This window comes from Megalopta genalis, chromosome 1 (assembly GCF_051020955.1).
Source record: "Megalopta genalis isolate 19385.01 chromosome 1, iyMegGena1_principal, whole genome shotgun sequence".
Taxonomy (NCBI): Eukaryota; Metazoa; Arthropoda; class Insecta; order Hymenoptera; family Halictidae; genus Megalopta; species Megalopta genalis.
The window spans coordinates 30650452-30664067 of record NC_135013.1 but is presented as its reverse complement, the minus strand read 5'-3'; the positions used below and the strand labels follow the sequence as shown (position 1 = coordinate 30664067).

The window sequence follows — 13616 nt, the reverse complement described above, 5'->3', positions numbered from 1 at the left end:
GCTAGGTCCGCACGTGCGACCGCAATCGCATCTTTGGTCGAACGCATTCGTCCCGATCCGCGACAGCCACGTCCAACTTCACCCCGGACCCGCGTTTTTTGCCGGCGGATTACGAAACACCGGATCGACCGTGATCGATACACGGCGCGCATCGACGCAACACGTCGGCCTGCTGGCCGCCATGTTCCAGGATCGTTGGACCATTCGATCTCTTGGAAATGGAAATTCCTCGAGGCAGTTCGATGTCCAAAAATATTCGGACAACTGCGATAATTTCATTCTTTTGGGCTTCGTAGTGGTCGAATTTGGTTTGGTCGAAGCCAAGTCGAAGCAACCCCGTTTGAACGATCAGAGAATTATATCCATATTTCACTGTACGGCAGGGGTGGCCGAACTTTGATTACTATGGGCGACCTGTTCTCTTTTTTTTTAATTAGGTGGTCATATGAAAAGTAGTAATTTTAAGCTAAATCCATTTGATCTCTCGGAAATGCAAGTTTCTCGGAGCAGTTCGATGTCCAAAAATTCGGACAACTGCGATCCTTTCATTCTTTTGGGCTTCGTAGTGGTCGAATTTGGTTTGGTCGAAGCCAAGTCGAAGCAACCCCGTTTGAACGATCAGAGAATTATATCCATATTTCACTGTACGGCAGGGGTGGCCGAACTTTGATTACTATGGGCGACCTGTTCTCTTTTTTTTTAATTAGGTGGTCATATGAAAAGTAGTAATTTTAAGCTAAATCCATTTGATCTCACGGGAATGCAAGTTTCGCGGAGCAGTTCGATGTCCAAAAATTCGGACACCTGCGATCCTTTCGTTCTTTTTGGCTTCGCAGTGGTCGAATTTGGTTTGGTCGAAGCCAAATCGAAGCATCCTCGCGTGGTTTGAACGATCAGAGAATCATATCCATATTTCACTGTACGACAGGGTGAAAATTTTGATCACTATAGGCGACCTGTTTTTTTTTTTAATTTGATGGTCATAAGAAAAGTAGTAATTTAAAGCTAAAAATAAGTCAAAAAATTTCATATAAAATTAGGTAATATCAGGCAGGAGGGCGACACTTTGACCACCCCTGCTGTACGGTAAATTCTCCCCAATTGAGTCCTTCAGCTTGTAATTAAAAATGGACAATTTGGGAAGAGGAGATACGATTATTCGAGCCTCGCGCCTCGTTTCTATAGCTGCTGATGATCGACGATTATAAAAAAATCTACGCAACTCTAAAAATAAATATCTTCTCAAATCGTCCATTTATTTGCTTACAAGATGAAGGACAATCGGGGAGAATTTACTGTACACAATTTTTTTCTGGCGCTTTGCTTCGAGTTGGGGTCTCAGTTTCGCGACCACAGCGCACGCACGGTTTCCCTTTTAATATTTACGCGCAATTATCGCGTAACGACGGCAACCCGATAACGGCGAGGCAACAACAACATGTACATATACATACATACATACGAATTGAGAGCATATTAAGATAATTAATATATATATATATATATGATATTGGTAATATAATTGATATATATATAATAATATTGATAATAATAATAATAATAATCGAAAATATATATTATATATTAATAATTATAATATATATATATATATATATATATATATATATATATATATATATATATATATATATATATATATATATATAATAATTGATATATATCAATTATATATTGCATATTATATATATTATTATATTATATATTATTATAATTATAATATATTATATTATAATTATATATATGCATATTATATCAATTATATTAATATATATATATATTATGCACTCAATTCGCTCCGAATTCGCCGCGCGCGTCGGAGAACGATTTTTCGGCGGCGTTATCGTCGCCGAAGGATCGAGGAGGATTCCTATATATATCAATTATGCTCTCAATTCGCTCCGAATTCGCCGCGCGCGTCGGAGAACGATATTTCGGCGGCGTTATCGTCGCCGAAGGATCGAGGAGGATTCCTATATATATCAATTATGCTCTCAATTCGCACCGAATTCGCCGTGCGCGGCGGAGAACGATTTTCCGGCGGCGTTATCGTCGCCGAATGATCGAGGAGGATCCTTATCCTCTGCGCGCGGCGGACAAGGATCTCGTCGCTGGTTACAGCGACCGGCTCGTAAATCAACGAGGTGATTCAACAGTTTTTTACACGGTCGAAACGGGGGAGATTAATTAATTCGCGGTGGGGCGAGAGAGTCGGCGCGTCGGCGACACGTACGAGAGAGAGAGAAGAGAGCGTACGCGAACGGGAGGACGAAGAAGAGAAGAAGAAGAAGAAGAATTCGGAGCAGGACTGGGCTGCGTACGAGTTGCGAAAAAGGGCGTCCCACCCCGTCGGAGAACGGTAATCGCGGGACACGGTACGAGAGTTCAGGGTTAGTTGGCCTACTGACGTACTTTAGGATATCCTGAGGGGTCGAGAGGTCGTTGATACGGGGCGGCGAGGGTGGAGGGCCGCGCGCGACCTTGAACAGCAACTTCCAGGATCGATGTCTGCGGTGTACACGTGTCCCAGGGACTTCCTCGTGGTCCGCCCACCCCTCCCCGGCAGCCGTATTCAAGCCCTACGCCCTTCTGCTGCTTGCTTCCCCTCGAAAGAACTCGCCGGACACGTGCCGACACATAAACAACCTTTCGAGACTTACCTCGTGACCCGTCGGCGTTCTCTATTTTTTTTCTTCTCTCCCTCTCTCTCTCCGCGTCTAGTTTCTTTCTCTCTCTCTCTCTCTCTTGCTCTCTCGCAACGCGAGCCGTCTCCCCGTGACGTCAGCTCGAGCTTTTTGCGCTCTGCTTCGTTACAACTTCGATCACCGAGCACACGCGCACAGACACAGACATGCATATACACACGGATTCCGCGTTCCCTTCGATGGATCCCTTTCACGCGATCCCCGGATGGCATAGATCGCGAGCAATTTTCGTTCGATCGTCGATTGTCGCTTCCCACGTGCAGTACTTTGTTCCGATAGTTAACCCTTTGCGCTCGAGTGGCGCCCGCCGGGGCGCCATTAAAAACTGCCACGTTTCGAAATGATTTTACTAATCAAATTTTGTTTACATTTAAGGAAATGTCGAAAGCGTAACATGTGTTGCACGTGTCGCAAAATTCTATTTCGTGTGTTCAAAATGCAGTAGATTTTATGCATGAAATGGAAATGCAGTAATGTCTACCTAATTGTCGCCCGAATTGTGCGCTAAAATAGACAATTTGGGAAGAGGAGATACGATTATTCGAGCCTTGCGACTTGTTCTTTATAATTACCGATTATCAATAACTATAAGAATAATCGTATCTCCTTTTCCCAAATTGTGCATTTATATGCACAATCAGAGCGTCAATTACGGAGACTTTACTGTACCATGGGACGGAAAGGCTATTTCAAATTTTGCTTTAATTTCGCTTCGAGTGCAAAGGATCAATCGGATTCGATACGATAGAGTGACGCGAATGTTCGAATAATAGGACAGCTATATTCTCTTGGTTACGTCGACAACTTTCGACATTATTAAAACGTTCAGCGCCGCGTCGGCCAAATATGGGCGACACTAATTTTCGACCAATTTTGAAAGTTCATTTTCATTGTAATATATTCGAACAAACTGAATTTGACTAGGATGTTTCGGATGCGAATGAGCTCTAATATCATCCTCTATGATTAACTTCAACTTTCTAATTTCGATTTAATTAATTAAGTTCCTTTGACTTTCTGGGAATTTTAGCGGTTGATTGCGGGCGCTGAACGTGTTAATTTGTACGATACACCAAATTCTGTTTTACACGACAATTTTTCGCGCGGTTTCATGTCATTCGTTTCATTCGATTTCCTTTTTTACGCGATCTTATTCGATTCAGCGCGGTCGAGCAAGTTTTTCGATTTACATTTTAAGGACGATTCATTTCCATTGATCGTAACTTTTCAGATACTTTCTGCGCGATGCAGGTTTAATCGAGAAATATGCGACACTTTCGAGAGTATGAAATAACACGGAGTTTGCATGTACACACATGTACACCTTTTTTGTACACGGTTCTTTTCGGTATGGATCTACCAGAGAAATAGCATAAATACAAAATTGGGTTGGAACACCCAATGGGTGCAAACAATTGTTGGGTGCAAACAGCGTAAATACAGAATTGGGTTTACATACATTGTTTCGCATGAGGGCTGTGTTGGATTCCGCTAATTACATGTGAAACATATTTGGACCACAAAGACTGCCGTTATTGGTGAACCAGGTAACCGAGGTTTCAATGTAATGCAGTTCGCATTCTCATTCTTCGCGTTAGAACACTTTCTCTGTTAGGGTAGATGCACCGGTTGTGGGGTCACATTAAGGATTCATATGAATTTCAACGTAAATATTCCTAAAGTCTTGCAACGCGTGAGAAATGTGCACGTTTTAATAGATTATTTAATATCTCCAGTTTTTTTATTTAATACCCTGCAATAGGGTAAAAAAAAAATATTTTAAGAATTATTATGGTGCAAAAATTGTGAAGTATGCATTTTTCATAGATCGTTGCCCCTTGTACACCATTTCTAGCTACCTCAAACATTTCATATTACACGTATCATAAATTTGTAATAAGGAGGAAGGATACGTACGATTAAAATGCAGCATAATTTTTAAAAAATTTTTCTATTCTACGCGGGTATATTTTACTCTGTAATATAAAGTAAAAGTAGTTTTATTTTACTTATTATTATTATTATTTTTATCCTTCTTCCGTTGTTCTTTTATGTTTCTCTTGTTTCTTTCGTTCTTCGTACTTTTCTTTTCTTCCAATTTCCTTCTTTCTCAGCTTCTAATTCTTTTTACCTCATTTCTTTTGCTTTCCCCTGTTTCATCGTTTTTGTTATTCACTTTTTCTCATTGCATTTCCTCATTTCTTCTGCTTTCCCTCGTTTTATCGTGTTTGCTATTCACTTTAGTTTCATTGCACTCTCTTTTTCCACTAGTTCCTTATTTTCTCCTTTTTGTGGTTGCGTTTAAGCTAGATTAATTATTATAATTAAGTTTTTTAAGTTTTATTACATTATTATATATTTATTAATTATTGTATTATTCGTATTTATTATAAGAAAAACACACGGTTCCACAAGATCTTTACTAAAAATACTTCTCGACGTACAAAATTTTTCTTCATTAATTATAGTATTATAATAAGTATTATAATAATTATTATAATTATAATTATAATAATATATAATATATATAATAATAATATAATAAATATAATATATATATAATAATAATAATATATAATATATATTATAATAATATATAATAAATATATATTATTATTATACATTATTATTATAATTGTACGTATCCGCAACAAACAATAGTTTCCAAAAATGATCTATACATCGGTTCGTTCCAAAAATTGTTCCATTAAAAAAAAAAAAAAACAACTTAAAACCAAACTATTGGAAGAGACTACTATACCGTAAAAAAAACGTTTTGATCCGTTCCCTTCGCGTCGCGAGACTCGTTTCTCTTCGCGAAACATTGCGTAGCGATCTTTTCGACGAGAGTTCGCGAGAGGGTCGAGTCGAGGCGGAAATAACGAGAACGATTTTCCGACAGGTAGATCTATAAAGCTCGCGTTTTCGGGAGAAAGGGAGACTCTCGCCGTCGGCGGAAGAGGTGTCCAGGGAGAGAAGAAACTAGTGGTCGGCTTAACGCCGAGGGAAAAATCTCGAAACACTTTTTTTAAACGGCTTCTAATCCATTAGGTAGGCCGAGCGCGACGACAGCGGCCGATGAATCCGCGCCCAAAGTGGTCGTGACGAAGATCGAGGGAAAGAGGGAGACCTTGGAGAGACACGTGCCGCAAATGCTGCTGAGGGGCGAGCATGTCGCTATAATCGTCAAAACCAATTGAGCCGGTGAATACGGCCTATAGCTGCGGACGGGAGAGCGGATGGCTGCGACGTCTCCAGCGAACTGCAGCTTGCAGCGCACCGATCAAACACATCCGACGCTCGCCAGAGACTTCCTTCGCTATTTTCCGCGTCGAATCGAGCTTAACCCTTTGCACTCGAGCGGTGACTCTCTGAGGCACCATTAACGCATTTGTTATAGCATATTCCAAGATAATTTTTATATTAACAATGTTTACATTTAAGAAATTGTTAATAGCGTAACTGTGTTGTACGAGTCACCGCAAGACTCGATTTCGTATGCATAAAGTGCACTTTATTCATATAAAATGGAAATACTGTAAGACGGAAAGGTTATTTTAGGTTTACGGTTAAAATAGCTTCGAGTGCAAAGGGTTAAGTGCTTCAGATACGTTGAATCTCGCGAGATCTATCCGCGATTCTACTCGATCACATTTACCAAAATTTTTTACGCCATTTTTTAACGTATCGCTGGATAAAAATAATAATAATAATAACAAGAATAATAATAATAATAATAATGGTATAAATTTATTGACGCTGACGGGAAAGATCCTTCGTCACATAGTAAAAGATAATGTGCAAAAAGATACACGAAGAATGAAGAAATAAAGAAACGAGGTAATAATAAAACAGAAAGGAGGAAATAACATTCAATGTATTACATTGGCGTGGCAAGAAAGTATTTTCGGTTGGCGCGCATGTAATGTCGTCGCATTACGCGACCTAATGTTCTTTTAAATATCAATTTCCGCGGAAGTTTTTACATTGTATTAATGCAAATAATTCGCCGGATAGAAATATCGTCGTTTCGAACAATATTTTCAGGAATTCTGTCGATCTTCTGAATTTGTTCCTTTGGTTAATATTAATATGTTTTGTTGCTTATAATAATACAATAAATAATAATAATAATAATAATAATAATAATAATAATAATAATAATAATAATAATAATATAAATAATAACAATAGCATCGATATTATTAGACCCAACAGAAATGTGTAGCGAGAGCGTTGTACAGTACTGTCTCCCTAATTGACGCCGAAATTGTGCAGAAAAGTGGACAATTTGGGAAGATGAGATACGATTGTTAGATCCTTGCGGTGCACTTTTATAGTCACAAATTGTCAACAACTACAAAACCGAGCAAGGCGTTTTAACGCAAGGTATCTCCTCTTCCCAAATTGTCCATTTCTGTACACAATCTAAGCGTCAATTAGGGAGACATTACCGTACGCCTTTTATAGCGAAATGTCTACAGTAATGTCTCCCTTACTGACGCTCGGATCGTCCACTAAAACGGACAATTTGGGAAGAGGAGATACGATTGTTCGAGCTCTTTTTTTTTACAATCGTTGACAATCAGTAACTATAAAAGCTAACCGCGAGGCTCGATTAATCGTGTCTCCTCTTCCCAAATTCTCCATTTCTGTGCACAATCCGAGCGTCGATTAGAGAGACATTGCCGTAATTGTCGCTTCGAAACCGAAATTACTTTCTCGCCGGCCCGACGGCATCAGAATCCCGGCGAACCATTCGTCACCGCGTGCTAAAAAACAGAGTCCAGACGCGGAGTCGCGTCGCGGTGCGGTTTCACTTCGTTATGGATTCTTAATCGACGCGTGTCGCTCGACGCGTCCCGGTCGTGTACGCCAGATTTTCTGGGCTCGGAGAAAAGGAAAGAACGTTTTCGCGTGCGCGAGGAAATAACGAACCCGTTCGGACCGGCGCGACTTTCTCGCGGACGCAAGGACTGCCGCGGAAAAAGAAGTTAATCTACATCTCCGTTCGGCCTTCGTCGCGGTGTCTAGTCGAGGAGAGCGAGGGCAACGTTGCTGGGATTTGTCGAGAAAAAAGAGTGGCAGAGATATATAGATATATATATATATATATCTCTCCCTTTCTTTCTCTCTCTCTCTCACTCTCTTTCTCTCTTTCTTTCTATATAGTGAGAGAAAGAAAGAAAGGGATATATATATGCCACTCTTTTTTTATATTCTATATATATATATATATATATATATATATATAGAAAGAAAGAGAGAAAGAGAGTGAGAGAGAGAAAGAAAGAAAGAGAGAAAGAAAGGGAGAGAGAGAAAGAGAGAGAGAGAGAGAGAGAGAAAGAAAGAAAGAGAGAGAGAGTGAGAGAGAGAAAGAAAGAAAGAGAGAGAGAGAAAGAAAGGGAGTGAGAAAGAGAGAGAGAGAGAGAGAGAGAGAGAAAGGTCGGCGCTGATAGGTCTCGGTCTAATCCGCGGCGTGACCATCGACGAGGAAGTCTGCAGAAGAAAGTAAATTCGTAATTGTTCGGTGTCGCTGTTGCGACGAACTCGTCGCTGCCGCGAATGGCTGTGCCTTTTCTTGCAACGGTGCTCGTTGCACGCGAACAGTTTCCCTTTCTCTCCCTCTCCCTCTCTGCTCTCTCACTCTCTCTTCCTCTCTCCGGCTGTTCGGCATAGTGCACCCGGAACGCGCATCTTGGGAAATAAGAAAGTTTCGGGGGATTAGACGGACCGGTAGGCGATGTAACGACAGTTCCGGGGACACTGACTTCGATCCCGAACTCCACGGCGAGTCATTACACTCGCGACGAGCCCGGCCGGGGCTCTCGTTCATACAGCCGGGCCCGATGCGTCCGCCGCGAAAACACGGAAACCAGAGGCTGGCTGGCTGGCTGTGCGTTCGATGCGCCGCGACGTACGCGATCAAAGGGGGAAAATGATTAGCCGTCCGAGCTTTCGCGTTCGACGCTTTCGGATCGAATGGCCCGATATACTGTTGCGTGTCGGCGCCCCGCGGTCCGTGCACGGGGCCGTTCGTGTTTCCGCTCGATCGCGAACCCGAGATTTTAATTAAAAATTTCGGGACACGATACACCGATCCGCCGCGAATTCGCCGAAAACGTTTTCGCGAATGCACCCCGGTCAACGGAAGTTCCTCTTTGTCGCGCGCGCGCGCGCGCCGACTTTACCGGCTGCTCGATTGTTCCCCCCGGTTCAATGTACTCGATTGAAAAGCAGAACCCGTTGAAAGGAAGCTAGTGGATCAAGACCGCGATGCGCGGACCATGCTCGTCCGATTGTACTTCTTCGAATATCCTGCCCGCGATTTTATAACAATTGAGCCGTTTATTTTGAAAGTGGCTTAACGTCACTTTAGCGTAATGAAAAGCGGTGATTTTTTCATGTTTATACGAAATTATTTATACCGAGAAAAGTATCGGTATACTGAGATAATAAATACAAGTAAATCTTCTCGAAAGTTGGCATCTATATTTTTAAACGTGTTAAAACGCAAACCCTTAAATATATCGACTCGAAAACAAAGTGACTTATGCCACTTTCAAAGTAAACGGCTCAATTACCGTGAATTCTGCCGAATTTTCCGTCGGATTGCGAACAAAAATGGATTATTTGGAGAGCATTGTACCTTATTTTTATAATTGTCGACGATCGCGAATTATAGAAAGGAGCCGTGAGGCTCGTATAATCGAGCTCTTCTTTCCAAATTGTCCATTTTTGCAAGCTGAAATTCGGGAGATTTTACTGTAGTTTGCGCATGTTTTTAAACCGACTGCTTCGAGCGCGACGGCTCTTCCTTTTTCTTTTTCTATCTTCGACGCTGTATTTGCCGGATACCTGTTAATAGGCTTTTTAATTACCGAGCTGTGTCTAAGAGCAGCTCGGTAATTAAAAATTACTTTTAAATATCTATTTCCGGGGGCGTTTTTACATTGTATCAATCCAAATAATTTGATCGATAGAAATATCGTTGTTTCGAACAACATTTTCAGGAATTCTGTTGATCTTCTGAATTTATCCCTTTTGTTAATACTAATATGTTATATTGCTTGCATACAATACATAATAATAACAATAATAATAATAATAATAATAATAATAATAATAGCATTGATTTTATTAGACCCAACAGAAATGTGTAGCGATTCGATCTAATTACTGCAAAAGTATCGTTCGAGCGAAACGTTTCTAACTCTGTAAACAACAAATCTGCGAATCAAAGAATCAAACTTCTTCCATTCTAATCGCGATTTCTTCAGGTGCGCACACAATTGCCCATCGTACGCTTACAACGAATCAAATTCTTATTCTCGTTCGAATAAAAATAATTTACTCGTTGTTCGCGAACAACGACCAAACATTTCAATCCTATTTGAGCCGTTTATTTTGAAAGTGGCATAAGTCACTTTACCGTGATGGAAAGTGATGATTTTTTCATGTTTATACGAAATTATTTATACCGAGAAAAATATCAGTATCCTGAGATAACAAATACAAGTGAATCTTCTCGAAAGTTAGCATCCATATTTTTAAACGTGCTAAAACGCAAACCCTTAAATATATCGACTTAAAAACAAACTGACTTATGCCACTTTCAAAATAAACGGCTCATTCGTTATTCGTCGTTCGAATGAATTTCGCCAAATTCTTGCCGCAACACAGAGCGCGCAACCCGCCGTATTAAGGGTCCGTAAGACCCGGAGGTAATTTCCCGAATTCGCGGTCCCGCTCTACGCGACTCTCCTCGCAGTAATTTTTCATCGTCGCCGGAACAGGCAGCGGCGCGGCCGTCGACAGCGTCGATGCATCGTTTCTGCGTTGCGGAAAAGTGCATCGACGTAGCGGGGGCCCACGGTGAAAGCAAGAGAACCCTGGCCCCCCGTGTCCCCTTGACGTGCAGAGGGCCGCGGGGAGGGCCCGGGGGAGGGCCTCTCACTTTCGCTCTCCGGAGAAAGTCTGGCCGTCGTTGCCGCCTGCTCGCGAACCGCTGGAACGCTGTGAACGTTGTCCCCGACAACAGCCTAACCACCTTCTAGCTGGCTAACCCTCCTGTTCGCCGGTCCCCTCGCCCCGAAGCCCCGCTACAGCTCGTTCCTAGGCCGCCCCTGACTTCGCAAAAGCGCTTACATTGCACTCGCCAAGGCGAGCACGACTCCTAGCTTCGCTGCTGTGAGCACGACAGAGAGAGCGAGAGAGAGAGAGAGAGCGAGAGAGAGAGAGAGAGGTAGATAGACTGTGTGAGTGTCTGTATAAAAGAGAGAGAGAGAGAGAGAGAGGGAGAGAGTAGGAACGAGGAGAGAAAGAGCCGCGGGAGCAACAGAGAGAAGTTCGTTCTTCTCTCCGGGCCTCGCTCCTCCCGCCACTTGTGCACTTCTTCTACGGTGTGCTCTCGAGCTGACGGGGGTTAATGCACTCCTAGAGCAAGCCATAACCTTAGCCGGGGCCCCGGAGAAGCGCGGGAATCTCGGCTCGGCTCGGCTCGTCGCCGAGCAAGGCGAGCGCTGCTGCGCGCACTGCACTCTCCGGCTGTGTTTATGGAATCGCCTGTGATCGATAATTAAGTCGACCAATGATACGACCACGTTTTATGCCACCGGCAGCTTGCCGCGTCCCTTGGGAATCTAGCTGGTTCTGGATTATAGCGCGGGGACTGTGTCGCACTGGGTCTTATTCCCGACTCTCGCGACGACGGTGTTGCAGTGGGACCCCCTACGACGATGTGCGTACCCAAAAGCGTAAAAAGAACTGCAACCGAATTGTTCTGTTTTAATTCATTTTGAAACAGGAGCGTCGTATTTTTTTTTCATTTTGTTACTAAGGAATAATGTACTTTATTATTGTTAAGTAACATTTTAGTCCGCGTTATACGGGATCCCACTGACGAGATCTTGGCTAATTTTATTTAGGATGAAAATTGAAAGTAAGTACTTGAGAAACGTTTATTTCGCAGTGTTATTTTCGGTGCTGTTATTTAAAAATAAAAATGGTATCGATTCGTTTGGAATGGAGCGATTTGAAATAATTAATTACTACGTTATTCCTTCATTTCAAATTGACCGGACAATGCTGAAGATAATAATGAACGGGAAGGTTTCTTTTTTTAATGAAATCTTCGCAAGAATTTGCTCGAAGCAATGCTCTTTCAGCGAAGGAATGATCCAGAAAGTAGTAATCGGCGAGAAGTTTTCATTGTATAAAAGTTTCGCAGCAATTTGTTCAAAGCGATGTTCTATTCGCAAAGAAATAATCCGTGAAGATAATAAGAACAGCGACTACAGTAATGTCTCTCTAATTGACGCTCAGATAGTCCACGAAAATGGATAATTTTGGAAAAGGAGACACGAGCTTTGTGGCTCGTTTTTTATGGTTATCGATTGTCAACAACTATAAAAACGAGTTGCAAGGCTCGAACAGTCGTATCTCCTCTTCCCAAATTGTCCATTTCTGTGCACAATCTGAGCGTCAGTAAGGGAGACATTACTGTGTGTCGAATCCAGTCGGCCTTTTTCCCGAAATCGAAGCCTCGAAATGATATTTTATATTACATTAAATTCTCCCCAATTTTCTTTCAGCTTGTAAACGAAGATAAACAATTTCGGAAGAGGAGATATAATTATTCGAGCCTCGCGATTCATTTTTTACGGTCGCCGATCGTCGACGATTCTAAAAACGCGATGCAGGGCTCGAACAATCGTATCTGCTCTTCTCCCAAACGGTCCAAGCCATTGGATCATTGGACAATGGTCACAAGCCGGAGGAAAAATAGGGAAAATTTTCTATACTTCAACCTGAAACCTGCAAACAACCCGCAATCTTCTCGACCGGCGTTCGTTGGAAAGACGATTCGCAAGACGATTCGCGACACGTCGACGCGATCATTCGAGCCTCGCGACTCACTTTTTACAGTCGCCGATGGTCGACAATTCTAAAAACGCGATGCAGGGCTCGAACAATCGTATCTGCTCTTCTCCCAAATGGTCCAAGTCATTGGACCATTGAACAGTGATCACAAGCCGGAGGGAAAATAGTAAAAATTTTCCATATTTCAACCCGAAACCTGCAAGCAACCTGCAATCTCCTCGATTAGCGTTCATTAGAAAGACGATTCGGGACACGTCGACGCGATCGCATCTGCGTCTCGCGGACAATAGAACACCCTAATAAACATTTTTCCCAGCGAACGGTTCCGATCGCGCGACGGATCGTCGCGCAGTGCCCGCGATTGCGACACGACCCGAAAACCGTCTCGGTCATCGAGATTCGTGGACGCGAAACCTTGGTGCTCATTGTCTCGCGGCGATAATTGGACGTACTTGGCTAGAGATTCGAGCGTTCGTACGCACGAGGGAGATCGGCCGCGATAACGAGACGTGGAGAAAAAGCGAGGAAGAGAGAGCGAGAGAGAGAGAGAGAGATCGCGCGCGACTCCGTGGACGAGAATAGGTTCCCGTCTCTGTCCATCGTCGGATCGGTCTCGCTCGTTCGCGTTCGACGATAGCACGGTGCCTAGAGTATAGAATAGAGTACAGACTATAGAGTAGACTATAGAGACTCTATATAAGAGCGCTCTATACAGATAGGTAGACGGCGACGTCGGTCCAGGGCCGACGAGCGAGCGCCTTGGAGGCGTAATGACGATCGTAGAAACTGTCGAGGCCGGGTCCACGCGGGCCGGGAGTTTTATGAATGCGCGGGTACGCGACAGAAAACTCGAAGAAAAGACGCGGCGGAGACATCGATATCGCGATCTGCCGCTCGGGTATCGGGTTTTACGGCGCTGCCCTCGCTCCGATCTTGAATCGCGGAGGTCGGAGCCGCGATAACGGCAGTCCGCGAGATAAATCCGCTTGGAAAGTCGAGCGGGGGCCCGCG

The 13616-nt window shown here is 43.0% G+C and overlaps 2 protein-coding genes across 7 annotated transcripts in view; one reads left to right on the top strand and one right to left on the bottom strand.

The window, feature by feature from the left end:
- Positions 1–6581, top strand: part of Lsm11 (U6 snRNA-associated Sm-like protein LSm11) — a 47653-nt gene extending 41072 nt beyond the window's left edge. For 2 of the 4 annotated variants that reach the window (XM_076525258.1, XM_076525255.1), the window contains one exon: positions 5779–6581. In XM_076525258.1, coding sequence (XP_076381373.1) covers positions 5779–5923 — 145 coding nt within the window. In that variant the 3' untranslated portion in view covers positions 5924–6581. Of the gene's footprint in view, positions 1–5774 lie in introns of all 4 variants that reach the window. The other 2 variants (XM_076525252.1, XM_033465708.2) reach the window with 1 other exon arrangement.
- The window catches only part of Eip74EF (Ecdysone-induced protein E74), a 332864-nt gene that overhangs the window by 269094 nt on the left and 50154 nt on the right, over positions 1–13616 (bottom strand). The gene's annotated exons all lie outside the window — the stretch shown is intronic.